The 27,611-nt window shown below is 41.2% G+C and overlaps 2 protein-coding genes across 3 annotated transcripts in view; one reads left to right on the top strand and one right to left on the bottom strand.

Moving 5' to 3' along the window:
* LSM3 (LSM3 homolog, U6 small nuclear RNA and mRNA degradation associated) lies at window positions 1-15,054 on the bottom strand. Its single transcript, XM_074283816.1, has 4 exons — window positions 14,899-15,054; window positions 13,738-13,848; window positions 1,845-1,940; window positions 1-399 (listed from the first exon to the last, which is right to left on the bottom strand). The coding sequence occupies exons 1-4, from the start codon at window positions 14,917-14,919 to the stop codon at window positions 319-321; spliced, it is 309 nt and encodes a 102-aa protein (XP_074139917.1). The 5' UTR covers window positions 14,920-15,054; the 3' UTR covers window positions 1-318.
* XPC (XPC complex subunit, DNA damage recognition and repair factor) overlaps window positions 15,029-27,611 on the top strand; it is a 25,261-nt gene continuing 12,678 nt past the window's right edge. For both annotated transcript variants that reach the window (XR_012484960.1, XM_074283811.1), the window contains exons 1-7: window positions 15,029-15,305; window positions 18,490-18,679; window positions 23,710-23,828; window positions 25,173-25,296; window positions 26,012-26,096; window positions 26,772-26,929; window positions 27,086-27,206. Coding sequence is in view for 1 of the 2 variants with exons in the window: in XM_074283811.1 (XP_074139912.1) it covers window positions 15,224-15,305; window positions 18,490-18,679; window positions 23,710-23,828; window positions 25,173-25,296; window positions 26,012-26,096; window positions 26,772-26,929; window positions 27,086-27,206 (879 nt within the window). In the remaining variant the exon portion in view is untranslated. The remainder of the gene's footprint in view (window positions 15,306-18,489; window positions 18,680-23,709; window positions 23,829-25,172; window positions 25,297-26,011; window positions 26,097-26,771; window positions 26,930-27,085; window positions 27,207-27,611) is intronic.

The raw sequence follows: 27,611 nt of genomic DNA, 5'->3' as shown, positions 1-27,611 counted from the left end.
TCAAAAAACCAAAAGGAAAATTTAATTAAAAAAATATAATTGCCTACAAGATGAAGAGACAAATTAAATCACTGAAAGAGTGTCCTGCCTTATGATGCTTACATTAATTTGTAGGTTTGGTATCAGAAATCTAAGAATGAGGGTTATGCCAGTTAGATGAGGATCTGTTTGGAAATAAACGCATTTTAAGGGTGGAGGGTTCCTTGATTATTTCTAAATATCAAAAAGTATCAGAGGCTGTTCTTTTGAACACCAGCTTTTCTCGTAGAAGCTATTGTCCAGAGTCTCCAATTTTCCATACAGGATAAAGTCTTGGTTTCAGCCAACTCTCAATGGAGGGGCTACTAATACAACCCCATCGCCTCGGACAAACAGCATTGGAATGTTCCGCTTGGTTGACTGAGAGAAGAAAAAAAAAGAAAAAAAAACTTCATAGAATATATCTTAAACAAATACTTATGGATTTTTTTTTTAAAACAAAGAAAAATTCTATGAATGTCAAAAAGAATATCAGAATACACATTTGGACTAGCCACAAATAACAGAGAGAAATTATTTCAAAACCCGATTGTCACATGGGCTCAGCCAAAAAGAAAAAAAAAGAATTCACTAATTCAATTTTCACTACCCCTTATCAATCATCAAAGTTATTCTAAAGGTTTAAGACTGGATGACCAGGAAATAGATATAACATTAAGGGAAACAGGAAACTCAGGAAAATCAATTGAGATTTTTTTATGAAGCATAAAGGAAAAATGAGAAGTTCCATCTTTTAAAATATTGCATTTGCCCAGAGATCCCACTGTTTTAAGAAAAAATCCCACAAACCCAAAATATTGATAGCAATATTTGTTTTCGTAAAAGCAAAGGACTAGAAACATAGAAAATGTCCATAGTACTTGAACAGAATGCAATATTACTCAATTATAAGAAATAATGGGCGACAATGTAAAGTTAAGTAAGCAGGAGCAGGAAAAGAAATAGAACTACAACAAAGCAAATGGACAAACCAAAAATCAAAAACTGAATGCTATGTAATTATAATGGTTTAGATTGGCCCAGAAGAGAGGAAAACATGCTTCTCCTTCTGTTCTTTTCACAGCCAGGTGCTGTCACAGACTGTGAGGCTAAGCTTTGGGGAACTGTTTTTTCTCTACTTTCCTTCTTTTTTATTCTTTGTTACAAGTGATAATTCTAGGGAGGCAGAAAGGGATTTATTTGGAAATGAGGATGAAGTAAGATCAAAACATAGCAATAAAATTAAATAAGTAAGCACTAAATTTGAAGAAATGGCAAGATACAAAAGGAAATATCTGGCAGGCAGATAGTTCATTTGGGATAGAAAGAACTGCCTTTGGGCATAGAGGAAATGAATTCAGACACTGCCTCTGTCCCTTTCAACCTGTGTGACTGTAGGCAAGGCATTTAACCTGTCCAGGTTTATCAGTCTCCTCACCTCTAAACGAGAAGACTGGACTAGATAGTCTCTATCTAGGCATCCTGACTCCCTATCTTTGATCAAATGACAAAGGAGCTGAAGAAAGAGCTAGATGTAAGACAATAAGAAAACAGTAGATCTCTTAAAAAATAAAAAAACTGGATAAAGAGTAGAAGATTAAAGCCTAACATTAAGGAAGCAGAACCAAGAAATGAAAAGAAGAATGAAAATTGAGCCTGTATACTACATTGTGAACTACAGTGTTACAGAAGCCAAAAGAACAGTGTTAAAAAAGAAGCAATTGTCTGTAAGGGTTGCATACTAGCAGGGATGGAATCAATTTGTTGAACTGAAAAATTAAGAATGCTAAATCATTCTATTAGACAAAATAGGCAAAATAACTTACTTTATAGATCTCCTCATAGGTTTCTTCATCAATTTCTATAGTTGTCACAGTCTCTTCTACATCTCCCAAAATCATGTTTAAATGCTGATCATAAGCCTAAACAAAGAAATGCAGTTGAATTGTTAAATTACGGAATGTGTATAAACAATTTACAATTTGTACATACCTGAAATTCAGGTAATATACAAAATGGATACTGCTAATGATTTTTTTTTTTTTGATGTGTTCTGAAGTAAAGAGATCATTAATATAGTCATGATTTATCTTTTTTGGCTTTAAAAAAAAAAAACCCAAACTCCCTTAATAGACACAATTTTAAAATTTCCTTAGAATATATAAAACTTCAGTAAACAGGACACACCTTACATATTATTTAAAGGAGACACACTATCCATAGCACATAAGCAATTAAAACTACTCTGAGAACAAAAAGAATTGCCTTTCCCAGCTTTAAAATATGTGGACAATGTGTCTTTTGTTTAAGTGTATTTATTTCTTACTGGCACAATCTTGAAGGGGATAGAGAGAGAGAGAAGAGAGAAAGATAAACAACAGCAATGTTTAATATGTGTGTGTGTATATATATATATATATATTTTTTTTTTTTCCAAAAAGAAGCAGTATATCAAAAACATCAAAAGAAGAAGAAAAGGAACCATACACATAAATATATGAGTAAGCAGTGCCAGAAGGACAATTTCAATAATAATAACATTTGGAAGGGAAAAAAAAGCTTTTGTTTTTTTCCAAAGACTTGGGAACTCTACTCAATGCAGCAATCAATCATGATTTCAAAGGACCAATAACAATGCTTGCTACTCATCCCAACAAAGAAAAAGTCGATGGACTCAAAGTAAAAACTGAGACATACATTTTCTAAGATGGTCAATGTGAAAATTTGTTTTGCTTGGCCACATATATATTTATTATAAGTTTTACCCTCGTTTTTTCATTTGGAGGTAAAAGGGGAAGGTGGGGAGGTATCGTTCCCCAAAAAAGCAAGAAAAAAGAAATGAATCATTGAAACATTTTTTTTAATGCACAAAAGTTTACAGACAAAAGGTCAGAAAGATACAAAGACAAGCAGGAAAGCTTTGAAAAATTATATACTGAGTTTCTTCTGTTTTCAAAAAAAGAAAAAAAAAAAGCAAAGTGTACACAAGAGAGACTGGGAATTTTCTATGCAATCCTTTTTCTATTTGCAGATAGAAATACTCATTCTTATTATTGTTTAAGTTCAGAACTTAAAAAGTCCTAATAATCAGAGCTATGCCCAAGTAGAATTGGTTGCTTTTAAAGGGAAAAGATTTCCCTCCCCAGTCAGGCTTCCTGTGGAAGTCAGACCTCTCATAGAGATATGGAAGAAAAGATTCCCATTCAGGGAGAGTTGGGATCAAATGATGATCTTTGAAATCCCTTTCAAATATCCGAATTTATGAGTTGCCCAAGTGATAAGGAGAAGGAGGAGACAACCAGAAAGATAGAAGAAAGAATAAAAAACAAATAAGGCTATTTTGGATACATAAAATACTAATACTAGAGAAATAGAAATGAAAATAATTCTTGCAGTTGTATCTCGCATCCTGAAGAATGGGAAAGACAAACAAAAGGACTGAACAAAAACCCAAGATGGCAATGTGGAAGCAGCTGTGGGAAGGTAAGGCACACTAAGGCACTAATCATAAAGCTGTTACCTGTAAACTGGTCCAATTATTCTAGATATCAATTTTGGATTATACAAGAAAAGTAACTAAACATTTGACACAATGATTGCACTACTGGGCAAAATTCCAAGAAGTCAAAGACAGGAATAGAGATCTTATATATGCCAAAATATTCATATCAGCACTTTGTGCTAGCAAAGAACTGAAAATAAACAAGTGTCCATCATTTAAAGAACACATGAAAAAGCAGCGATTTATAATAGTATTGTGTTGTAAGAAACGAATACTGGAATTTATCTGAAGGACATGGTACAAATAAAACCAAAAGAACAATATACACAATGCAAATAAGAGGATCTATGAAAAGAAGTCAAATCCTAAGTAACAGAAAAAAGGAACATCCTGGAAAATAGGCCATGACACACGTGTTACAGTGGAAAGGCAAGTACCAAAGATGGAATACATCGTCAGATGCAAACAGTGCATCAAATCTATGGGAAGGGGAAGAATTCATGACTAAAGAAGATGAAGAGCATTACAAAAGACAAAATAAATAATTTTGATTATATTAAAAAATTTTTTGTACAAACAAAACCAATGCAACCAAGATTAGAAGGAAAGCAGAAAACTGGGAAACAATCTTTACAGCAAATGTCTCTGATAAAGGGTTCATTTCTTAATATATTCCCCAAATGAAAAATGGTCAAAGATGTGAACAGACAGTTTTCAGATGAAGAAATCAAAGCTATCTATAGATAAAGAAGTGCTCCAAATCACTTCTGATTAGAGAAATTCAAATTAAAACAGCTCTGAGATACTTTTTTACATCTATTGGACTGGCTGATATGACAAAAAAAGGAAAGTGATAGGAGAGGATTTCGGAATATCAGAACACCTACACACTGCTGATAGAGTAGTAAACTAATCCAACCATTCTAGAGAGCATATACCCAAAGGGCAACCAAACTATGCACATTCTTTGACCTAGCAATATAACTACTAGATCTGTATCCCAAAGAGATCTAAAAAATGGGAAAGGACTTATATGTGCAAAAATATTTATTGCAGTTCTTTTTGGAAATGCAGAGGATGTCTATCAATGAGCAGGACCAGAAAAATACTGTACACAGTATCAACAACACTGTGATGATCTACTAGGATTGACTCAGCTTTTCTCAGCAACACAATGATCCAAGAAAAGGACAAAGGATTTACCAAAGAAAATGCTATCAAAAAGAACTGATAGACCATGAACGCAGATTGATGCATATATTTATTACTTGTTTTAGTCTTTCTTGGGTGATTTTTTCCCCCTTCTGATCTTTTTATTCTTTCACAACCATGATTAATATGGAAATGTATATTATATGATAGCATATGTATAAACTATATCAAACTATCTACCATATTTGGAAGCAGGGAGTGAAGGGGAAAAAATATGGAACTCAAATCCTGTAAAAATGAATGTTAAAACATTTTTTCACCTGTAACTGGGGGAAAAAATAAAATATTTTAAAAAAGACAGCAATAAACTTTTTAAAAACCAATAATATCATCCAGCATATACAAGTAATCCTCTCTGAGCCATCTACTAATTACCAAACCTAATAAGTTAGAAGACAAGTGAATGAGAGACAACATATGTGCATGTGGATAAACACAATTACGAAAGTTATGTGTGATACTATTTATTAAATGTTCTGGGAACTTTATATGCCCACTCAACCTTTCTGAGTCTCAGACATCTCACATGTAAAATGAAGATTATGATGGCACCTACTTCTTAGTGGTTGTTGAGAATGAAATGACTTAAATATCTTCTAGTGTCAAGATAGTAAAGTGAGGAAGGAAGTCTCCAGAACCCTCTGAAATTTCCCTCCAAATAACTAGAAAACAACTTCAGGATTGACCTAGGAGAAGCTAAGCAGCTTACCAGCCAGGAGGAAAGTTCTCTCCTGGGTGGAAGGGGAGAGAGATCCAAGAGCAACAGCAGCAGCAGCAGCCCACCTCATAGCAGGGGGCTTTCAAGAAAGATCCAAGTGTGGAACAAACCAGCAGAAAAGACCCTACCTTCCTGTAAATCAGTAGAGCCTTAAACAAGTCATCAGTTTGTACACCACAGCAAGGCCTCACTCCAGCAACTCCACCCACAGCACAAGCCTTGAGCCCATTTTGGATCAGGAGTGAAGGCCCTTCCCCAGGCCTGGGGACATCAGATTTCCATAGCAAGCCCAATCAGGAATAAGATCCCTCACTCAAGAGCCATAGCATGAGAAATAATATGCAAAAATTTGCTGAGAAAAATAAACCTCCAAAAATAGAATTTGCCAAATGGAAAGGAAAGTACAAAAGCTCACTGCAGAAAACAATTCCTTAAAAATTAGAACTGAAAAGTAGAAACTAATGACTCTGAGATATCGAGATACAATAAAACAAAATTTAAAAAAAGTAAAAATAGAAAAAAACAAAGATTAAAAAAAGTAAGAGAAAACACTAGAAATTTAATAAGCTTAAACTTTATTATATGGCAAGATAATATTAGTAACTCTTGGGAACTTTATTACTATAAAAGCAATTAAGAAGAGTATATCTAAACAGAGGACATGGATATAAGGTGATTTTGATGGGATAATATCCCCTAAAAGAAAAAAGCACTGGAAGGAGGGAGGCAATTGAATAGGGCAAATTATCCCACATAAGAGAAGCATGAAAGAGCTACTCTAATGGAGGAGAAGAAGAGGGTGAGGGTGGCAAGCAAAGATTGAGCCTTACTCTCATCAAAACTGGTTCAAGGAGGGAACAATATATGCGCTCAGCTGGACAGAAGCGGGAGGGGGTTAGGGAAGGCAGCGACCAGAAGTAAGGGTTGGAGATGAAGCCTAACCTCTGAACAGAGTTTGATGGAAAGAAACCTCTCTCTAGTTCCAGACAGAGTGGAAGCACTTCAGGAAGGGTCAGTCTCACTGGGGTGAAAAGTGTGCTCAGCCCAGCTAAGATGGAATCTGGGAAAGCCAGTGAGAGGCTCTTAATCACAGCAGATCAGCAGCTAAGCCCCTCAGTCCTGGCTCGGAGCAGCAGAGCAGGGAGGCAGCTTCCAGTCCCAGCTAGGAAGGCAAAACTCTGAAAAGCAGGCTGTTTCCTGAAAAGAGAAGGCCAAGCTGCCCCTACAAACACAAGGGGGCGCTGTGCTCAAAGCCAAGGATCAGAGCTGCACAGGAAGCTTGGGACAGCCCCCTTTATCCCAGGAACAGACTTTGACCTTAAAAAGTTTAAAAAAAAAAAAAAAAAAAATCATTATACACTTCAACAACAACACTATATGATGATCAATTCTGATGGGCGTGGCCCTCTTCAACAATGAGAGGAACCAAATCAGTTCCAATAGAGCAGTAATGAACTGAACCAGCTACACCCAGGGAAGGAACTCTGGGAGAAAACTGAACCACTACATGGAATTCCCAATCCCTCTAATTTTGTCCACCTGAATTTTTGATTCCCTCACAGGCTATTTGTACACTATTTCAAAGTCCGATTCTTTTTGTACAGCAAAACAACTGTTGGACATGTATACATATATTGTATTTAACTTATACTTTAACATATCTGCAGGGGTGGGGGGAAGGAGGGGGAAAATTAGAACAAAAGGTTTGGCAACTGTCAATGTTGTAAAATTACCCATGCATATATCTGGTAAATAAAAACTATTAAAAAAAAAAAAAAAAGTTAAAAATACCAAAGAAAAGAAACCTTGGCCATAGAAAGATATGGTGACAGGACAGCCCAAAACACAAACTCAGAGAAGGACAAAATGTCCACAAAGGAAATCTCAAAGCGTGATATGAATCCGTCTCAGAAGTAAAAGTTGTTGTTTGTCCTTCGTTTTCCAAGACGACCAGGACATCAGGGAGGTGATTCCATGACATGCAAGTAAGTTGAATTTAAATGAGGGAGGCTGTGCAAGGTCAAAATAAATAAATAAATGACTGACTCAGATCGAGTGTAAACAGCAGTCATTTCTGCTCTGGCCAGAAACCCCCAGGGCCTCCTCCTCTTAGATTCATTCATTCATTTAGATTCCCCCCCACCCCCCCACTAAGTAAAAGAGACCATTCTTTGCCTCAATTGCTACTTAGCCTTAATCACTGAATGAGTGCAGCCTGAGTCAACTGAGACCTATTGAAGACCTCAGTTTAAAAAGGCCAAGGTTTCCCACAGAGTTCAGAGCTATCTCCAGTCCTCTTGATCTCTATCTTGCCACTGGACCCAGATGGCTCTGGAGGGGAAAGTGAGGCAGATGATCTTGTCCAGCCTCCCCTCACTTCAATGCAACTCGCTCACATGTCATAGCTTCAACTCCCTGATGTCATGGTTCCCTTAGAGAACAAAAGACAAACAACAATCACTGTGAGTAAAGCTGGTCTGGAATTGGTCAATTGGAAGATTCTTCCTCCTTCCTTTCTTCCCTCTGTCCACACAGGGTCTTATACCTTTACCCACAGATTAGAAGGTAAAACATTTGTGAGGATAAAGGGAGAGGGGAGGGGGGATAAACAAGTGAAAAACCAGCACTGAGGGGAATATGCAGTTTAACTATAAATGTGAATGGATGCCTTATCCATAAAAAGGAAGTGGATAGCAGACTGGGAAAAAAAAAAAAAAAAAGAAGCCTATATGTTGTTTACAAGAAATACATTTGAAAGAGATTCACATAGGACTGGATCAAAATCTATTATGCATCAGCTAAAGCAAAGAAAACAGGGATAACAATCATGATCTCAGAAAAAGCAATAACAAAATTGGTCTAATTAAAGGAGATAAAGAAGGTAAGACAAAGATTATCTTGCTGAAAGGTACCATAGACAGAAATTATATCGATATTAAACATATATACACCAAATGGTAGGGTATCTAAATTTTTGAAGAAGTTGAACGCATTACAGGAGGAAATAGATAAAATTATACTAGTGGGGGACCTCAATTTTCCTAAAAAACAAGTGGACCAAAGAATAAATCACAGAAAAAAAAAATTTGATTTTATTAAAGAAAATTACAACAACGAAAACAACATACCAAATTTTATAGGATGCTGCCAAAGTGCTATTTAGGAGAAATTTTATATCTCTATATCAATAAAATTAAAAAAAGCAGACTAATGAACTAGGTACACAACTAAAAGAAAACTAGAAAAAGAACAAACTAAAAATTCCCTATTAAACACCAAATTGGAAGTCCTGACAATCAAAGGCAAGATTAACAAAACTGAAAGAAAATCATTGAACTAATAAAACTAAGAAGCTGGTTTTTATGAAAAAACAAAAACACAACAAAATCAGTAAACTATTGATTAATTTGACTAAGTAAAGGGAAAAAAAAACCAAATTACTAGTATCAAAAATGAAGGGGATGAATTCACCACCAATGAAGAGGAAATTTAAAAAATTGTTAGGAACTATTTTATCCAATTATATACCAATCTAAATGAAATGATTAAGTATCTTTAAAAATATAAATTACCCATGTTAACAGAAGAAATAAAATATTTAAATGATCCCATCTTAAAAAAAGAAACTGAACAAGCCATCAATGAACTTCCTAAGGAAAAAATCCCCAGGAGCAAATGGATTCAAAAGCAAATTCTACTAAACATTTAAAGAACAATTAATCCCAGTTATATAAGTAATTTGGAAAAATAAGTGAAGGAGTCTTAACCAAATTCTTTTCACGACACAAATATGGTGCTCATACCCAAAAGAGGAAAAGCCAAAACAAAGAAAGAAATTTATAGCCCAATTTCCTTAAGAAAATTGATGCAAAAAATTTTACATTAAATTATTAGCCAAGAGGTTACAGCAATGTATCACAAGGATAACATACTATGACCAGGTGGGTTATAACAGGAATGAAAGGCTAATTCAATACTAGGAAAGCTATCAGCATCATTGACCACATCAATAACAAAACCAATAAAAATCGTATAATTATCTCAACAGATGCTGAAAAAGCCTCTAACAAAATATAGTACCTACTCCTATTTAAAGCAGTAGAGTGCATAGGAATAAATTTAAGTTACCTTTAAAAGACATAATATTTATCACTAAATCAATAATATTCATCTAAAACCATCAGCAAGCATTATTTGTAATGGGATAAGCCAAAAGCCTTCCCAGTACAATCAGAGGTAAACCAAGGATGCCCATTATCATCTCTATTATTTAATATTGTACTAAAATATTAGCTATAGCAATAAGAGAAGAAAAAGAAATGAAAGGAATTAGAATATGCAACGAGGAAACAAAATTATCATTCTTAGCAAATATTGTGGTATATTTAGAGAATCCTAGAAAAATCAACTAAAAAACTATGTGAAATTATGAACAACTTTAGTGAAGTTGCAGCATACAAAATAAACTAACAAAAATCACCAGCATTTCTGTGTATTACCAATAAAGTCTAGCAGCAAAAGATAGTAAGCAAAATTCCACTTAAAATTACAAACAATATAAAATATTTGGGAGTTTACCTGCTAACCCAAACCCAAAACTATATGAACACAATTATGAAACACTTCATACAAATAAAATCAGATCTAAACAACTGGAAAAATATTAACTGCTTATAGGTAGGCTGAGCCAATACAATAAAAATAACAATTCTCTCTAAATTAATCTATTTGTTCCATGTCATACCAATCAAACTATCAAAAAACTATTTCATATGATTGGGGAAAATAATAACAAAATATATCTGGAAGAACAAAAACTCAAAGATATATCAAGGGTATCAATGGGGGGGAAAATGTGAAAGAAGGTAGTCTAGCGATACCAAATCTCAAACTGTATTATAAGTGGTAATTATCGAAATAATCTCATACTAGCTAAGAAACAAGACACAATAGTAAATGACTACAATAATAGTCTGCAGTTTCTGGAAGAAGATCTCAATTGGACAAAAACTGCTGGGAAAATAGTATGGCAGAAACTAGGTATAGGCCAACATCTCACAACATATACCAAGTTAAGGGCAAAAGGTGTTTATAACTTACACATAAAGGATGATAATATGAGTAGATCAATAAAGTAAGAAATAGTTTCATCTGTTAGATTTATGAAAAAGGGAAGAATTTAGAACCAAACAAGAAATAGAGAGCAGATTATATAAAATTTCAAAATTTTTACATAAACAAAACCAATGCAACCAAAATTATAAGGAAAGCACAAAAGCAACAAGCATCCCTGAAAAAGGCCTCATTAGTCATGGAAACTAAGACAACTCTGAGGTACCACTACATACCTCTTATATTGGCTACGATGACAGAAAAAAATGATGAATGTTGGAAAGGATGTGGGAAAACTGGAATCCTAACACATTGTTGGTGGAGTTGTGAACTGACCCAACTATTCTGGAGAGCAATTTGGAACTATGTCCAAAGAGCTATCAAACTGTGTATATCCTTTGATCCAGCAGTATCTCTACTGGGCCTGTTTCCTAAAGAGATCATAAAAAAGAGAAAAGACACTTGTGTGCAAAATGTTTATAGCAGCCCTTTTTGTAGTGGCAATAAACTGGAAACTGAGGGGTTGCCCATCAGTTGGAAAATAGCTGAATAAGTCATGGTTTATGAATGTTGTGGAAAATTATTATTCTATAATAAATGGTTAGCAGGATGATTTCAAAAAGACCTGGAGAAACTTACATGAATTGATGCTAAGTGAGTAGAACCAGGAGAACATTGTACACAGCAACAGCAAGATTGAATGATGATAAATTTTAACAAATATGACTCTTTTCAATAGTGAGGTGATTCAGGCCAGTTCCAATAAACTTGTGATGGAGAGAGCCATCTGCACCCAGAAAGAAGACTGTGGGAACTGAGTGTGGATCACAACATAGTATTTTCACCATTTTATTGTTGTTGTCTGCTTGCATTTTGCTTTCTTTTTCATTTTTTTCCTTTTCGATCTGATTTTTCTTGTGCAGCATGACAATTGTAGAAATGTGTATACAAGAAATGCACATGTTTAACATATTAGATTACTTGCTGTCTAGCTAGGAAAGGGGTGAAGGGAAAGAAAGGAAAAAAAAATTTGGAACACAAGGTTTTGCAAGGGTGAATGTTGAATATTATCTATGCATATGTTTTGAAAATAAACAGCAGAGTTAAATTTATAAAAATGCAAGTCATTTCTCAATTAACAAATGATTAAAAGATGTGAACTGGCAGTTTTCAGACAAAGAAATCAAAACTATAATCATATGAAAAAAAAACTATAATCATATGAAAAATGCTACATCACTATTAATCAGAGAAATGCAAATTAAAACTATTCTAAGGTAACTCCTCACATCTGTCAGATTGGCTAACACGATAAAAAAGAAAAATTTTAGATGTTGGAGGGAATATGAGAAAACTGGGACACTAATGCACAGTTGTGAACTGATCCAACCATTCTGGAGTAATTTGGAACTATACCCAAAGAGTTACCAAATTGTGCATATTCTCTGATCCAGCAATACCACTGCTAGGTCTATAAAGATATCCAAAAAAAGGGGAAAGGACCTATTTGTACAAAAATATTTACAGCAGCTTTCTTTACGGTTTTTGGCACTCAAAGCCCTCCATCATCAAGCTCCCTCCTACATACAGTCTTACGGTACTTCCAACATACTTCAATCTCCTGGCTGCCCCACAAAACAAGACACTCCTCTGAGCATTTTCTCCCTCCTGTGCTCCATTACTGACCCCTCCAGCTTACTTTGAGTCCCAACCAAAATCCCTTCTTCTACCTTCTAAGCCTTTCCCAATCCCTTGATACTAGTATCTTCTCTCTTATTTACTTCCTATTTAATCTGTATATAGCTTATTTGTGCGTATTTGTTTGCCTGTTTTCTCCCTCATTTAGACGGCAGGTTCCTTGATGGCAGGGATTATGTTTTGCCTCTTTTTGGTCCCCAGAGCTCAGGCCAGAGCCTAGCACACAGTAGGTGCTTCATCAATGTTTATGAACTGACTGATCTTTCAGATTCCTTATTCAGTAAATGTACAGATTTTAGAATTATAAAAGGATCTCGGGGGATCTTCTAGAAAATGGGATCCAGAGAAGCTGGGTCTTGTCTCAAGTTACACAAGTAGTGAGGGAAATAATCAGGATTAAAAAACTCAGGTTTCTGTTAAAGACAAAGCCTCTCACCATTTACAGCAGATATTCTTTCCTGAGGTGCTTTCTGCTATCTTCCTGTGTGGTGGTTCTCTTAATCCACAAATATTCCATAATACTTTTAAGTAATCAAATATCTTTTGAGGGCCTGCTATGTGCCACACATGAGGATACAAAGACGAGTGAAAACAGTCCTGCCACAGGAAGTAACTCATGGGCAGATGAGAAGAGAACATGCAGGGGACACGGCAGACCCGAGGCCGGATCTTGCTGCCTCCCTTCAGGCGGAGGTATAATTGCTGGAGTCCGCGCTGCGGCAGAAGGAAGGCCCCAGGGCAGGCACCATTTGGTGCTGTTTGCCCAGCACAGTTCCCTAAACCAGCAGTGTCAGAATGAAATAGAACAGGATCCTTGTGGGTCACACTAATATGATCTATTTTCATGTGACTCTGCTACACCGGGGGATTCTGGGGGCTGCCAGTTTGACACTTCCGCCCTAAAACCTTCACTAAGTGTCTGACAGGCTTCTGGCTCATTCTCACATCCCACAGGATTTAGAACTAAAATTTACTCTTACAGGTGACATGAGTGAGGTAAATGGAACCCAAGGACATTCTGTGACGTGCCCCAAACCATCCATAGATCCAGGATTCAAATCTAGGTCCTAAGAACGCCCACACTAGTTTAATGTTATGGGCGGGGAATACAGGGGAATCAGAGAACCTGGGTTCAAATTTTATCTCTGTGACTTATTATCTGTGTGACTTCGGGGGCGCATGGACCAGATGATGTCCCTGACTCTAAGTGCGCTATAACATGTAGAGAAGACTACAAATCCTACCGAGAAGAGCTCCAGTGTGGAAGGTTTTTTTTTAAAGCGGGTCTTGGACCGATTTAAGAACCTTCTCAGAAACTTATTCCAACTGTGGCCCGAGAAAGTCACCTAGCTTCAGCGACACTTCTGCAGCGAGAGAAGGACCATCCCTTCTGTTTCTTTTACCCCGAAATCCCATCTCCAGAAAAACTTCAGCACGATTAGAAAAGTTCCCATGTCCACGGTTTGATTTAACTCACATGCAATCTTCCTCGTAGTTCTCGGTCATTCCTCATTTTCACATAAATTCTTTCATCTAGACTGAGCCGGATGAGATCCAAGGGCTCCTCGACAGTGTTGGTGGTCTGTTGCTGTTAAAAAGAAAAACTGCGATGATGCATCCCCCAGGAGTGACGGAACACGCTACTCACCTGTTCTCTGAGGAATCTCTATCTCCCCTTAATACTTTCCACCTGACCTACAGCTACACAAGGCGACTCAATTAAAAATAACGTTTCAGTTCTCTCTTAGAAGTCAGCCTGTCAAAGGCAGTCACCTGAAGGCCGTTTGGGGCGAGGGGAGCAGAAGAGTGCGGGTGTAGTACTTCAGGGTTGCTGTGCAGAATTCACACTTTCCCAAGGGAGTGATATTTGCAAAAGAGGTAGAGACGCTGCACAGAGGCAAAGCTGAAACTTACACGAAAGCGAGCCAAGTCTGGGGCCTGAAGGTGGGAGGGGAGAGGATTCTGTGGATACTGGATGACCTTCAAATGGGCCTGCCTTGAGTGTCCTCATCTGTAAAATGGGGTAACAGAACCTACCTCCCAGGGTTGTTGTGAGGATCAAATGAGCTGTTTGTAAAATGAACTTTAAAGTCTATTATTATCGTAAGGAGGGAGGTCAAAGAGCACAGTTATCAAGGATTCCCATTCCGAGACCCGGACTGTGCATCTGCAGAGAAATAGACCGAGACAAGAGGCAAGGAGCAAGAAAGCAAGCCCGTCCCCCCGAGAGATGCCCCCGCGGGCACTGAGACTCCCCGGGGCGTCCCATGGAGGGGTTCCCGGGACCCTTAGCCCAAGGACTGCCGGCGGGGACGGGGAGCCAGGGGCCGAGCCGCGTATCAGGAGTGTGTAGTCCAACCAACGACCAGAAAACAAGCCAATGAAAACTCTGGCTGGCCGGCCTGAAGGTTATTGACAGTTCAGTCAGCCAATGGCAAGACGGGGGAGGGCGTGGTCTTCTCCATTCTCAGCCCAAGACTTTGTGAGATTCCCCGTTAGTGGGAAATTTCTGCGCAGGGTTGCGAGGAGAGACGATTGGACGGGCCCCGGGAAGAGAAATCAAAGAGTTCCTCCAAAGAGCATCCTCCGAGCCCTATTGAAACAGCCCAGGGGACTGGGAGGCTCTCAAGCAACATACCTGATCCGCGTCGTCCGCCATGTTTCAAATCCGGTTCTTTTTCCCGCTTCTCGCGAGATGATGTGCACGCTCTCGTGGCAAACCGCTAATCAGCGGCAGCGAGCGTGATGACGAATGTCCCTGGAGGCGCGTAGAACGAGGGTTGCAGTCACCGGAAGTAAGGAAGGAATGCTTCACTCCTCTCGGTTCCTAGCTTTCGCCTCGTGGATTTCACTTAAGCTACAGGTCTGTCTGCGGAGACCGGCGCCGGGGGCGTGGCTTGGGCCGCTGGAGAGGGTGGGTGCCCGTCAGGCCCCGCCTCCGCGCCCAGGCTAGACCCTGCAGCATGGCTCGAAAGCGGGCGGCCTGCGAGGAGCAGCCGGGCCGGGGGCGCCCCAAGAAGTCCCGGACCCAGGAGGCGGAGCTCGGTGAGCAGGGGCGTGGTCAGGTCGGACTGGGCGGGGCGTCCCCTAGGCTCGGATATATAACTGGCGGGGGCGGGTCCAGGCAGGACCCTCCTCCTCCCCCCGGGAATCTGGGATAAATCTGGCAGCTCCGGCTCCCGCCTCAGAGCCTTTGCCTGGGCTGCTCCCCGCGCCTGGCATGCACCCACCCTCCAGTGTCCCTTTTAAATGCCTCTTCACCCTGAATTTTGGGTCCGGCGCAGCGATGGCCCGGGATCAGTGGTTCACTTATTCAAAATAACATGTGAGGGAGAGCTGAAAGGCCACGTGCCGCCTCAGAGTAAGGAAGGCTCGTTTCCAAAAGCGCCATCCACCAGGAAGGCGGCGAGGTTTTTGCAGCCTGAGACTGGACGAGGGAGACGATAACGCGTAGCGGCCTTTGGAGATAAGTTATAGACCGAGCTGGGAAAAGCCTAGAAAGTCCCTTTGGAGGGGGCGGAGAGTAGGAGGAGCGCAGGGTGAAATAAATCGAAAGTAGTGAGAAGTACCGGGAAAGTAGTGAAGTACCGGATCCGGTCAGGGACGGGAATTCTAGGCTGGGGATCTGGACTTTGGTGCATAAGAGCCATTGAAATGCTTGGAGACAGAGCAACAACCACTTTATCTTTATATAAGCAAAATTAGTTTTGCAGGGGGGGGGTATGGAAGAGGTCGTTATTTATGGAAACTGAGGGTGGGTGGGGTACAGCCTGATTCCTGGTTCTCTGAAGGGTTGGCCCACAGCGCGTCACTTTCTGCATCCTCCGAGACCGCGACTCCAGCTTAAGTTTGTGTTGCATTGCAAAGCTTCAACTGGGCCCCTTGAGATTTTTACTTAATGATTCTATCTATAGTGACAGCTCTGATAAGAAATCCAAGCTGTTACCTATATTTTATATTGGTGTGCACATATGTGTGTGCATGTAGGTGAGAAAACAGGGGTGCAGCTGTAAACTTGGTTGCCTCTGGCCCCAGAGCAAGTGTTTCAAGCCAGAGCTTGAACCTTGACCCCACAGGAGAATGCCAGGTTTCTTTCCAATTCAGTTTTTAATAAACAAAAGGGTCACTGAGCAGACATTGGCGCAGGCCCAGCCCCAAAGACGCTTAAGTTCTGCAGCATCCTGGAGCAGTTGTAGATTTCAGCGTCGGTTTCCTGAGGTCTGCCTGCTGCGGATGCTCGGGCAGCAGTCCCCGTGCGTGCGTGCACCGCACACAGAGTGAACGAGTCAGAGTCCGGCGGGATGTGTGAGAGAGAGCAGAGCTGCTCCAGGCGGGGCTGCAGGAGGCTGCTGCTGAACCGGGGCTTTTCCTGACCTCATCCTCGTCCCTCTCAGTGCAACAAAGGCTCAGGGTCAGGAGGCATTTTGGGGCAGCTCACAAGGAGCCAGTGAAAAGATACAAATTAAAGCTCCCAGTCTGTGTTCATTATAAATTGGGCCTGTAAGATGCCTCTGCTTTCTTCCCAGTTCTCTAGATCAGGGGTTCTCAAACTATGGCCCTCGGGCCAGATGCAGCCACTGAGGACGTTTGGGGGGGGCGGAGGCAGAGTGTGAGCTTTTGTTTTTACTATAGTCTGGCCCTCCAACAGTCTAAGGGACAGTGAACTGGCCCCTACTTAAAAAGTTTGAGGAGCACTGCTCAAGATTTTTCTGCCCTTTCTAACATCCTTTTTAAAAAAATCTATTTATTTATAAAAATTGTATGAATGAGTAATTTTCCAGCATTGACAATTGCAAAACCTTTTGTTCCAACTTTTCCCCTCCCTTCCCCCCCCCCTCCCCGATGGCAGGTTGACCAATACATTAACGTCCTTTTTTTAAGTGTTTGCATACTTGGTTGATAACGGCTTTGTAGCAGGGGGACTTCTGGTCCTTGGAACCGTCACAGGGAACACTTTTCTACACCTCCAGGCCCATCTCCAGAGCACGGAGACGGACACTGCGCATACACAGGGGTCACTTTTGCTACTCAAAGTAGAGTTGACACCTCTGCATGAGGTATCGTCCCATTCTCGAGATGGAAAAATTGAAACAACACTAACTAGTCTGGAGGCTTGGGACTGGATCCCAGAATAGAGCCCAGAAATCCTGATTCCCAGGATGTTTTTCAAACTTATTCTTTTAACAAGTCTCCATTCAGCCGGCACTAATCATGCATACAACTACAGGAAAAAATACAGCCCCGCCCTTGGGGGGGCCAATGCTATAGACTCAAATGTCGCCTAATCTGAGGAAACTGAGGAGAGCAGTCAAGAAGGGCTTTCCTTCCGAGCCCGGGGAGAGATCCTGGGAGAGGTGAGAGGGAGACTCAGAGTTCTGAGATTAGGGAACAACAGGGGGATCACTTTGACAAAAACCAAGACCACCGGGGGGGGGGGGGGTGATGCCGGTCTGGGAAGGGTTTTAAGGCCAAGCTGAAGTTGTTGTGTTTTATCTTAGAAGCACTAGGGAGCCATTGCAGATTCTAGAGTAGAGAAGTCAACTCTCTCTCCTGACCTGCTCACACCAAAGACCATTTGGCAGTTATAGAGAGAGAATAGATTAGAGCAGAGAGATACCAGGATCAGGGAGATCAGCTCAGGAGTAATCCGAATAAGGAATGGGAGACCCTAAACTAAGGTGGTGGCTGGGGAAGGATGATGGTGTGAGAGAGGCTGTGGAAGTAAAATTCACGAGCGTTGACAACTAATTGACCGAGAGCTAAGGGAGAAAGGGCAGGTGCTGAAAACTGGGCTTCAACAGTACGGAAAAGGGAGTTTGGAGAATGGAGTCAATTCAGAGTGAAGTTAATTAAGAGAAAGGAATAAGTATTTGTAAAGCACCTCCTATGTTCCAGGCACTGTGCTAAGCACTTTTTACAGATGTTAGGTACGTTTGGTAATCATTCCCATGCCAGGGAAATGGGATTCAGGCTATTTTCCCAGTTCCGTAAACATTAAGAACACCTACTATGTGCCAGGCTCTGTGTTCAGTGTTGGGACACAGGGAGGCAATGACAGTCTCTGTCCTCAAGGAGCTCACAGTCCAACGCTTGTGCACAAGACGAGGCTTTGGATCGGGATTGTGGCTGTGGAAACAGTGATGGGCAGGGAAAAGTGAGAGAGAATTTGGGGCAGCACTTGGATTGTCCTTCCCCTGCTGCACCTTTACCTTCTTCCTCCTTCAAACAGATGTATTTGAAGATGAGAAGCCAAAGAATGTCCGTGTCCCCAGAGTCCCAGGTGGGAAAAGGAAGAAAAGGAGCAGTAGCCCTGGGGGGCCCTCCGTCGGTGCGTCAAAGAAGGTGGGAGCCAAGGCAAAAAAGAAATCCGAAAGCCATCCCAGCGTCAAGGAGGAAGCCTCTAGTGAGGAAGAGTTCACGTAAGAGAGTTCTCAGTTTCTCTGTATTTCTCATCAGAAAATGATGGTGCTAAGAACTACCTTTCTCTTCCTTAAGCTATTCCAGGCAGCGTGGAGGCTGCACAGGGCATAGAATGCTGAGCCTGGAGTCAGGAAGTCTGAGTTCAAGTTCAGCCTCAGGCACTTACAAGTTGTGTGAACCTGGCAAAGCTACTTTACCTCAGTTTCTTCATCTGTAAAATTGGAATAATGACAGCATCTGCCTCCCAGGGTGGTTGTGGACATACATGGAATGGCATATGTAAAGCCCTTTGCAAAGTGCTATATAACTGCTAGCTGCTCTTTTTAGAGCACTTTGAAATCTTTCAAACAAGAGCCGAAAATTCTGTCATTTTAAAGTAGGAAAAAAATCTTGTAGCTCATCTGGCTCAAACCTCTCATTACAGATCATCACACTAAGGCCTAGGGAGGTGGCTAGGAGGAACCAGTGCTAGGCCGAGGCCAGGGCCTTTCCTGCTGCCCCGCGTGTCGTCCCCAGAAACAGAATCAGAGTCTGAGAGTTGGAAGGGTCCTCTATTATTTGTCCAGCCCATTTGGGAAGGCGAACCCTGACTGCCGCCCCTCCTCGGACCAGGGGCTGTTTAGCCTTTGCATGCAGTGGCCATCCATTCCACATGGGGCTGGTTCTGATTGCTGGGAAACAAAACCTAAATCTACCTCTTTGCAACTTGAATTTTATTTTGTTCAAGTTGGTAAAAATGTGAGGCCCTGGGCATCTCCCAACAAGTTGTCAAGAAGTCATCAAGGACTTCTCTGGTCAGGGGTCCTTTCATCCACTCAGGATGATGGGGCTTTGCTGATGTCTAACCTTTCTTCTGTTTTCACATGACACATTCTTTGTCATCACTGCTTTCTTGTCTAATTTCTCCACAACATCCCTTTAGTGATGCTTCCGTTATCTCAGCAATCCAAGTCACAATCACCTGCTTGTCCCTGCTGTTTCCATTCTCCTTTGTTTTTTACAAGTTGGGAAAATATTTCTGCATCAAGTCTGGATGTAAGGTAGGATTTAAAGAAAGAAAGAAGGAACTTAGCAATCCCCTCATTTTACTGATGAAGAAATTGAGGTGCACAAAAGTTAACTGATTCCCTAGAGTTCAAGGCTGGGTCCTCTGACTCTAAATCTAGTGTTCTCTCTACTACAACACATTCATCTTTGAGGATTTAGGGTTCTTTGAGTCTAAAGAGGGGAGAGTATTTAAAAATTCATTTATTCATTCATTCTTAAATTATTTTTACTATCTTGTTTGCACAAAAGCCTTAGTATTTTTCCCCATTTTAAAGAAAACATTTCTATAGCCCCTACTAAGTGCCAGGCACTGTGATAAGCACTTTACAAAAATTATCTCATTTGATCTTCACAATACCCCTGGGCAATAGGTGCTACTAACTTCATTTTATAATTGAGGAAAATGAAGTAATAGATCACATTTATATAACTAGCCCCTAATCAGTAAAGTTGGGATTTTAGCTGAGAGTTGAAGCCGGGAATAGACACAAGGGGAAGAGAATCCACTCACAGGTGAAAATATACCAAGTCTCAAGTGGGGAGCATCTCATGAGGAACAGCAAAGATGCCAGAGCCACTGGATTTCAAACTGGAGGAGCAGGAAGGGCTTTAAAAGCCAAACAAGGCTCCATGTTTGATCCTGGAGGGAACAGGAGCCACTGGGGCTTAGTGAATGGGGGAGAAAAGGAGTAATAGACTTGTACGAGGACCAGTGGAGGATGAATGGGCAGAGACCTGAGGCTGGCGGAGCCACCAGTAGCTATTGCAGCAAACCAGGTCAGGGGTAAGGGCCTGCACCAGGATGGGGGCAGTGTCAGAAACTAGAAAGAAGCATATTTGAGAGATGATGCAAAGGTAAAATTGATAGGCCTAGGCCAGAGCTTAGGTATGAGAGGAGAGAGGGTTTTGCCAGTCTGCTAAGAGGCCCTAAGAGCCCCGATCTCAGCAATAGACTTTCTTTCTGTGCTTGGTCTTTGTTGTGTGGAGCAGTTGCAGATCTCTTCCAGGAGACTTTGCATTGTTTTAGGGCTTGATAAAGCCATCTCGCCTTCTACAAACTGTGGCATCTGGAGGACTTCCCCACTGCATAAGATCTCCTTTCCCACAGTGTCAGACTCCTTTGGCAAGCATCATGTCTTATCAATAAAAATAAAAACAAGACAAAAAAAGAAAAAGCCAAATTATTTTCAATACTTTGTTTCAATAATATGTTTAAGGAGTGAGAGAGCTGAAAAATTCATTGAATACCTTCCTTTAATGATGCCAGAAAAAAAGTTGGTTCTACTGTTTGCATGCCTGTGGGCTATTATTGTAACCCAGGGCTCACATTGATTTCAGTTTTCTGATTGTCTTCATGTTTGTCTTTAATATATATATATATATATATATATGTTGTATAAACATAAATATGTTTATAATCTTGTCTGTGGCTTTTTTCCATTACTTTTTGAGGTAGGTTTATAAAGTCTTCATTGTTTTGACATAGGACATAGAAGATGGGTCAGCACATGGATTAGTGGCAAATTCTGTATTAAAACACATTCTTTTAATGAAAATTGCAAATGCTTAAGGAAGAAAGCTGGCATAATTAAACAGAAAATATTTTTAGCCATAGAAAATTAATGACCATTTTAATTTTATTTTTTACATAGTTGAATAATTTTATTAATGATTGTATTTGAAGGCTTACATAGTGTTAGTTTTTTTTTTTTTTTTTTCCTTTTTCTTCCTTTTTTTTTAAATTACAGCTTTTTATTTACAAGATCTATGCATGGGTAATTTTTCAGTACTGACACTTGCAAAACCTTCTGTTCCAACTTTTCCCCTCATTCCCCCATCCTCTCCCCTAGATGGCAGGCATATGTTAAATATGTTAAAGTATATGTTAAACACAATATATGTATACATATCCATACAGTTATTTTGCTGCATAAGAAAAATCAGACTTAGAAATAAGGTAAAATTAACCTGAGAAGGAAATCAAAAATGCAAGCGGACAAAAACAGGAGTGGAAACGCTATGTTGTGGTTCACGCTCATTTCCCATAGTTCTTTCTCTGGGTGTAGCTGGTTCTCTTCATCATTGAACAAATGGAACTGATTTGGTTCATCTCATTGTTGAGGATGGCCACGTCCATCAGAATTGATCATCATATAGTATTGTTGTTGAAGTGTATAATAAACTCCTGGTTTATTAGTTGTTTTTAGACACATGATGTTGACCAAAGTATATCATACAAGTATTTATCTTAATATTGAAAAACAATCTACAGCATAGAAAAGCACTTCCAGTAGCAAAATACTTATTCAGAACATCTCAATCACAAAACAGAAACTTAAAATGGAATCAGTTATGCTAAATTGATATACAGTTGTTTGGAGGAAAACCCCTCCAGAATAGCCAAAGGGTATTGAATAAAAGAGGATTCCTGTAAAGCAGAAATAAAAACGGAAAAATAACCTGGCCTACTCTTCAATTTTGGTTAGAAATAGGCCTGACATGGATCCACACTTAACACCATATACCAAGATAAGATCAAAATGGGTCCATAATTTAGGCATAAAGAATGAGATCATAAATAGATTAGAGGAACATAGGATAGTTTACCTATCAGACCTGTGGAGGAGCAAGGAATTTATGACCAGAGGAGAACTAGAGATCATTATTGATCACAAAATAGAAGATTTTGTTTACATCAAATTAAAAAGCTTTTGTACAAACAAAACTAATGCAAACAAGATTAAAAAGGAAGTAACAAATTGGGAAAACATTTTTAGTTAAAGGTTCTGATTAAGGCCTCATCTCCAAAATATACAGAGAATTGACTCTATAAGAAATCAAGCCATTCTCCAATTGATAAATGGTCAAAGGATATGAACAGACAATTTTTAGATGATGAAATTGAAACTATTTCCACTCATATGAAAGAGTGTTCCAAATCACTACTGATCAGAGAAATGCAAATTAAGACAACTCTGAGATACCACTACACACCTGTCAGATTGGCTAAGATGACAGGAAATAATAATGATGAATGTTGGAGGGGAAGTGGGAAAATTGGGACACTGATACATTGTTGGTGGAGTTGTGAAAGAATCCGGCCATTCTGGAGAGTAATTTGGAACTATGCCCCAAAAGTTATCAAACTGTGCATACCCTTTGACCCAGCAGTGCTACTACTGGGCTTATATCCCAAGGAAATACTAAAGAAGGGAAAAGGACCTGTATGTGCCAAAATGTTTGTGGCAGCCCTTTTTTGTAGTGGCTGGAAACTGGAAACTGAGTGGATGTCCATCAATTGGAGAACGGTATTATGGTAAATGAATGTTATGGAATATCATTGCTCTGTAAGAAATGGCCAGCAGGATAAATACAGAGAAGCTTGGAGAGACTTAATGAACTGATGCTGAGGGAAATGAGCAGAACTAGGAGATCACTATACACTTCAACAATGATACTGTATGAAGATGTATTCTGATGGAAGTGGATATCTTCAACATAGAGAAGAGCTAATCCAATTCCAATTGATTAATGATGGACAGAATCAGCTACATCCAGAGAAGGAACACTGGGAAATGAGTGTAAACTGTGAGCATTTTTGTCTTTCTTCCCAGGTTATTTTTACCTTCTGAATCCAATTCTTCCTGTGCAACAAGAAATTCAGTTCTGTACATATATATTGTACCTAGGATATACTATAACACATTTAACATGTATGGGACTGCCTGCCATCTAAGGGAGGGGGTGGAGGGAAGGAAGGAAAAAGTTGGAACTGAAGTGAGTGCAAGGGATAATGTAAAAAATTACCCATGCATATGTGCTGTCAAAAAAAAAAAAGTTATAAAAAAGAAAGAAATAGGCCTGAACTGTTAATGACAACTTGTTAAAGGGTCATCATTTCTTCCTCTTAAATTTGATAAGGGAAACACTGAAATAACAGATATTTAAGCCTTTTGCATGTTCCTTCCTGTGATATTTGTAGGAACTTTGCAAGTGTTCCAAAGAAGGAGATCCCACTAAAGGTAGAACCATCAGTTAAAAAAGACAGCAGTGAGGAAAATGATGAAGATGAAAGCGAAGAGGACTGGGAGGAGGTTGAAGGTAAGGCTCTCTGGTGCCAACATGACCTGCCTCTTGAATCGTTCCTTTTTTTTCAGGCTTGCAGTCTCTATTATAGCCCTGTTGTTTTCTTGTGAATAAATGTCTGTCCCTCTCTCATTGGGCTTGTCAGAAAGCATCCTCTCTTATACCTAACTCATCCAGGTGTTCTGAATGGTGAGATCAGCCCCTTAGCCAAGAGGTCCCTGGGGCTCCAGTGACTCAGTCCCAGGCTCTCCTTGCTCCAGGGATTCCCACAGGCCACCCACCCCATCCATGTGCTTAATTAAATGCCATCCCCCTCAGGGCCAGCTGCAAGCTTCCTAGAGACCAGGACCACATCCTACCTGTGTTTCTCACAAATCCTAGACCAGGATGGATACTTATTGAGGAGACTCAACATCCATGCTCAGCTTTCTAGAGATCTTACAAAGTGGCAGATTGTCTTGTTCAGGGTTGCCTCCAGCTACTGTTCGGTGCCTCAGAACCTTCGTCCTTTCCTTGCTGGGCCAAGAAGTGAAATCGCATGGCCACTTTGTCGAGGATTTTAGATAACTTGGATGGACAGGTTCTGTCCTGCTGTTTTGGGATCACACCCTCCTTGGGGGTCCCCTATCCCCTCTAGGAGCACCCACAGAGTGCTCTGTTTGACATTTGGAGCCTTTCATCACCCAGCTACCTTTTGGTCTTCTGATACCTTAGTCCCCATCACATCCTCTGGTCTATTCTGATACCTTAGTCCCTACCACATCCTCTGGTCCAGAGCCACAGGCCTGTTGGCTGGTCCACAAACAAAGCTGTCCTTCCTCCTCCTCCCCAGCCCCTGGCCTCCCTCATTCCATCCCACCTTCTACAGGAAGCCCTTCCCATCCTCCTGAAGAGTGGTGCCTTCGTATTGAACATCCCCTAGTGGCTGTGTATGCTTCCTCTGGTTACCCTCCTGTGGTCTCCCTCATAGGTTGGGAGCTCCTTGAGAGCAGGGTGTGCTTTCTGCCCCCTTGGAGTCCCCAGAGCTTGGCACAGTGTCTGGCACACGGGCTTAAAAAATGCTTATTGATGACTGAGCCGCAAAAGTTGTCAAGCCCTGGTGACTGACAGACCCAGCGGCCAGTGGGAGGTAGAGAACGCACCGAGGGGTCAGACTGGCCGCATCCTCGCCACCTCATGGGCATCATCTATGGCATACTCGCCACTCGCCTTCAGGAACCGCAGATACCCCTCTCAATAACAGAGCAGCTGGTCTCAGAAGGGGCAGCACTCGGGGGCCCCGTCTTCTGAAACCGCAAGCATTGCTTCTCCATTGTTGAATGCACTTTTTTCAGACTGATGTTCACATTTTGTTGGTAGAACTTAATGAGCCTGGACCAGATGGAGTGGGAGAAACTGCAACCTCCTTTAAATCAGCTCTGCCTACCGAGTCCGTGGAGATAGAGATTGAAACGCCAGAGCAGGCAAAGGCAAGAGAGAGAAGGTAAGACCTTGTTCTGCTTTGTGTGCCATGTAAGGCTGCAGCCTTTGGAAGCCTCGGGAGGGAAAAGGGGCGGGCCAGCCATGCCCGAAGTGACCCAGGGGCCCGAGAAGGAGTCTTTGACCACTCCCTTGTGGCCCAGCCCTGCAGGCTTCCGGGCACTGCTTCTGTCAGGAGAGAGCTCTCCTTTTCTTCCATCCAACCCCGGGCCCTAGCAGGCCTTGGAATGTTGGACTCCTCAACAGAGCCCTGTGACCTGGGGCATGAAACCCTCAGCAGATTGTCTGTCATTGGTCATTATACATTATTGGTCATAGAAAAGAGCATATAAATACATGTAAATGAATGTAATGTCCCTCAAATGTGTAATCAAGTGTGAAGGGTCAGGAAGTCAAGCAATAATGATGATAAGTTGGTTAATCAGAAGGCCAAATGCCTGGCACATAGTAGGGCTTAATAAATGCTTGGCGATTAACGCATTCTGATCTGCTGTACTCGAAAGGAGTTTGGAAGAGGAGAAGAGCCAGATAGAGGTATAGCAGTGAGAATAAGCAAGCCATACACAGTAGGTCCAAAGTGGATCAGACTTGTCCGGATGAAATGAAGAGTCAGTGACATAAGGAACAGTGATCATGCATTTGTTGTCTTGAGTCAGAGAAGTGGGCTGGTGAATCATGACCTTCCGAGCTCAGCATTTCCCTTTGGATTCCCACTGCAGAGAAAAAAGGCAGACGGAGTTTGAGACATACCTTCGGAGAATGATGAAACGCTTCAATAAGGAAGTCCGTGAAGATACACATAAGGTGTGAGCCTCAGCGTCCACTCGGGTCCAAAAACATTCTGTGTGTCTGGTGCCGGGGGGAGGAGAAATAAGGCACGTTCTGGCCCTCACAAAGCAAGCACTCGGGGTACTCTTCATGTTCAGAAACGGCTGATCACAAGGGACTGAATCCAAGGAGAATGGGGTCTGCTCCCTCAGAATCAGAGGAGGATGAGATCGCTGCGGGCCTGAGGAGGAGGAGGAGGATGTGGACAGGCAAAAGGCAGGAGACAGACATTAGGGATAGAGTGAGTTTGACAGACCTGGAAACAAGTTGGGATGAGTTGAGAAATAAAATTGGAGGTATAGGCCCCTAATTTATAGGGTATAAATTTCTGAAGCAAGACTTTGAGCTGGGTCTAGAAGACACTAGAGTTCTTACAGGTTCTAGGGCTGGGAAGCAATGTTAGAAAAACGAGCTTGCTGGACAGATTGGAGGCAGGAAAACTGAGTGGGATTCTGGTCTGTAATGCAGGGATGAGGGGAGGAGATGCTGATTGTGGGGCTGGTCCAAAAAGGTAAGAGATTATAGGCAGACACGATTCAAGCTAAATTGGGACATCAGTCTGACATCTCAAAACTCTACTTGCTTTGGCTCAAGCGTTTTTGGTTGTTTTCCCCTTCTTGCCTTTCCTGTCCTTATCCCCCTGCTTCATAGGTCCATCTGCTTTGCCTACTAGCAAATGGTTTCTTTCGGAATTCTGTCTGTAACGAGCCAGACCTCCAAGCCATCGGCCTCTCCATCGTCCCAGCTCACTTCACCAAAGTGCTTCCTAATAAAGTGGATGAGTCTTACCTTTCAAAACTGGTAAAATGGTATGATCCTCCATCCCACCTCCTGCACAGCCTGAGCCAGGGCAGGGGGCGTGGGGGGATGGGGCTTTCCCTTCAGCTAGAGAGCAGCCATCTAGCCAGGTGACTCCCAAGTCCGCAGAATGGGCAGCAGCACTTACATGCTTTGTTCCCTCCCAGGTTCATCGCCACGTTCACGGTCAATGCAGAGCTTTCCACAGATGAGCGAGACAGCTTGTGTTCCACCTTGGAAAGGCGGTTTGCTATTTATTCAGCACAAAATGAGGAAGAATTGGTCCATGTAAGAGACTCAGTTCTTAATACTAAATCCATGTGGGGATTAATTTAGGGGCAAGTGATTTAGAAACTTTTTCATTAATTATTCAGTAATTTTAGAAATCCCGAGAAAATACCCAGTTTAGTTCACACGCTTGGTTTTAGTCTTGGACTCTAGGCAGACCAGTGTTCTCTCTGAATAAGTGCCTCTAACCATTTGGATGTAGAGCTGGGGGTACTCAGAGGACAAGTTATAGACCGGGGTTTTGAAGCTAGAAAAGATGGAGCAGGGAGCCCATCACGTCAGACAGCCGGCCGGGCCCGTCCAAGAGCATCACGGCATTTCCGTTCCCCTCGGAGACGGAGCCTCCGCTGCTTGAGTTCTCCTTTGTCCTGTCTCGCTGAGCAGAGAAACGGAGGCCAGGCCTGA

Source organism: Sminthopsis crassicaudata, chromosome 1, assembly GCF_048593235.1.
Source record: "Sminthopsis crassicaudata isolate SCR6 chromosome 1, ASM4859323v1, whole genome shotgun sequence".
Classification (NCBI taxonomy): domain Eukaryota; kingdom Metazoa; phylum Chordata; class Mammalia; order Dasyuromorphia; family Dasyuridae; genus Sminthopsis; species Sminthopsis crassicaudata.
The sequence above is the reverse complement of the archived record's forward strand: the minus strand, read 5'-3'. Positions and strand labels throughout refer to the sequence as shown.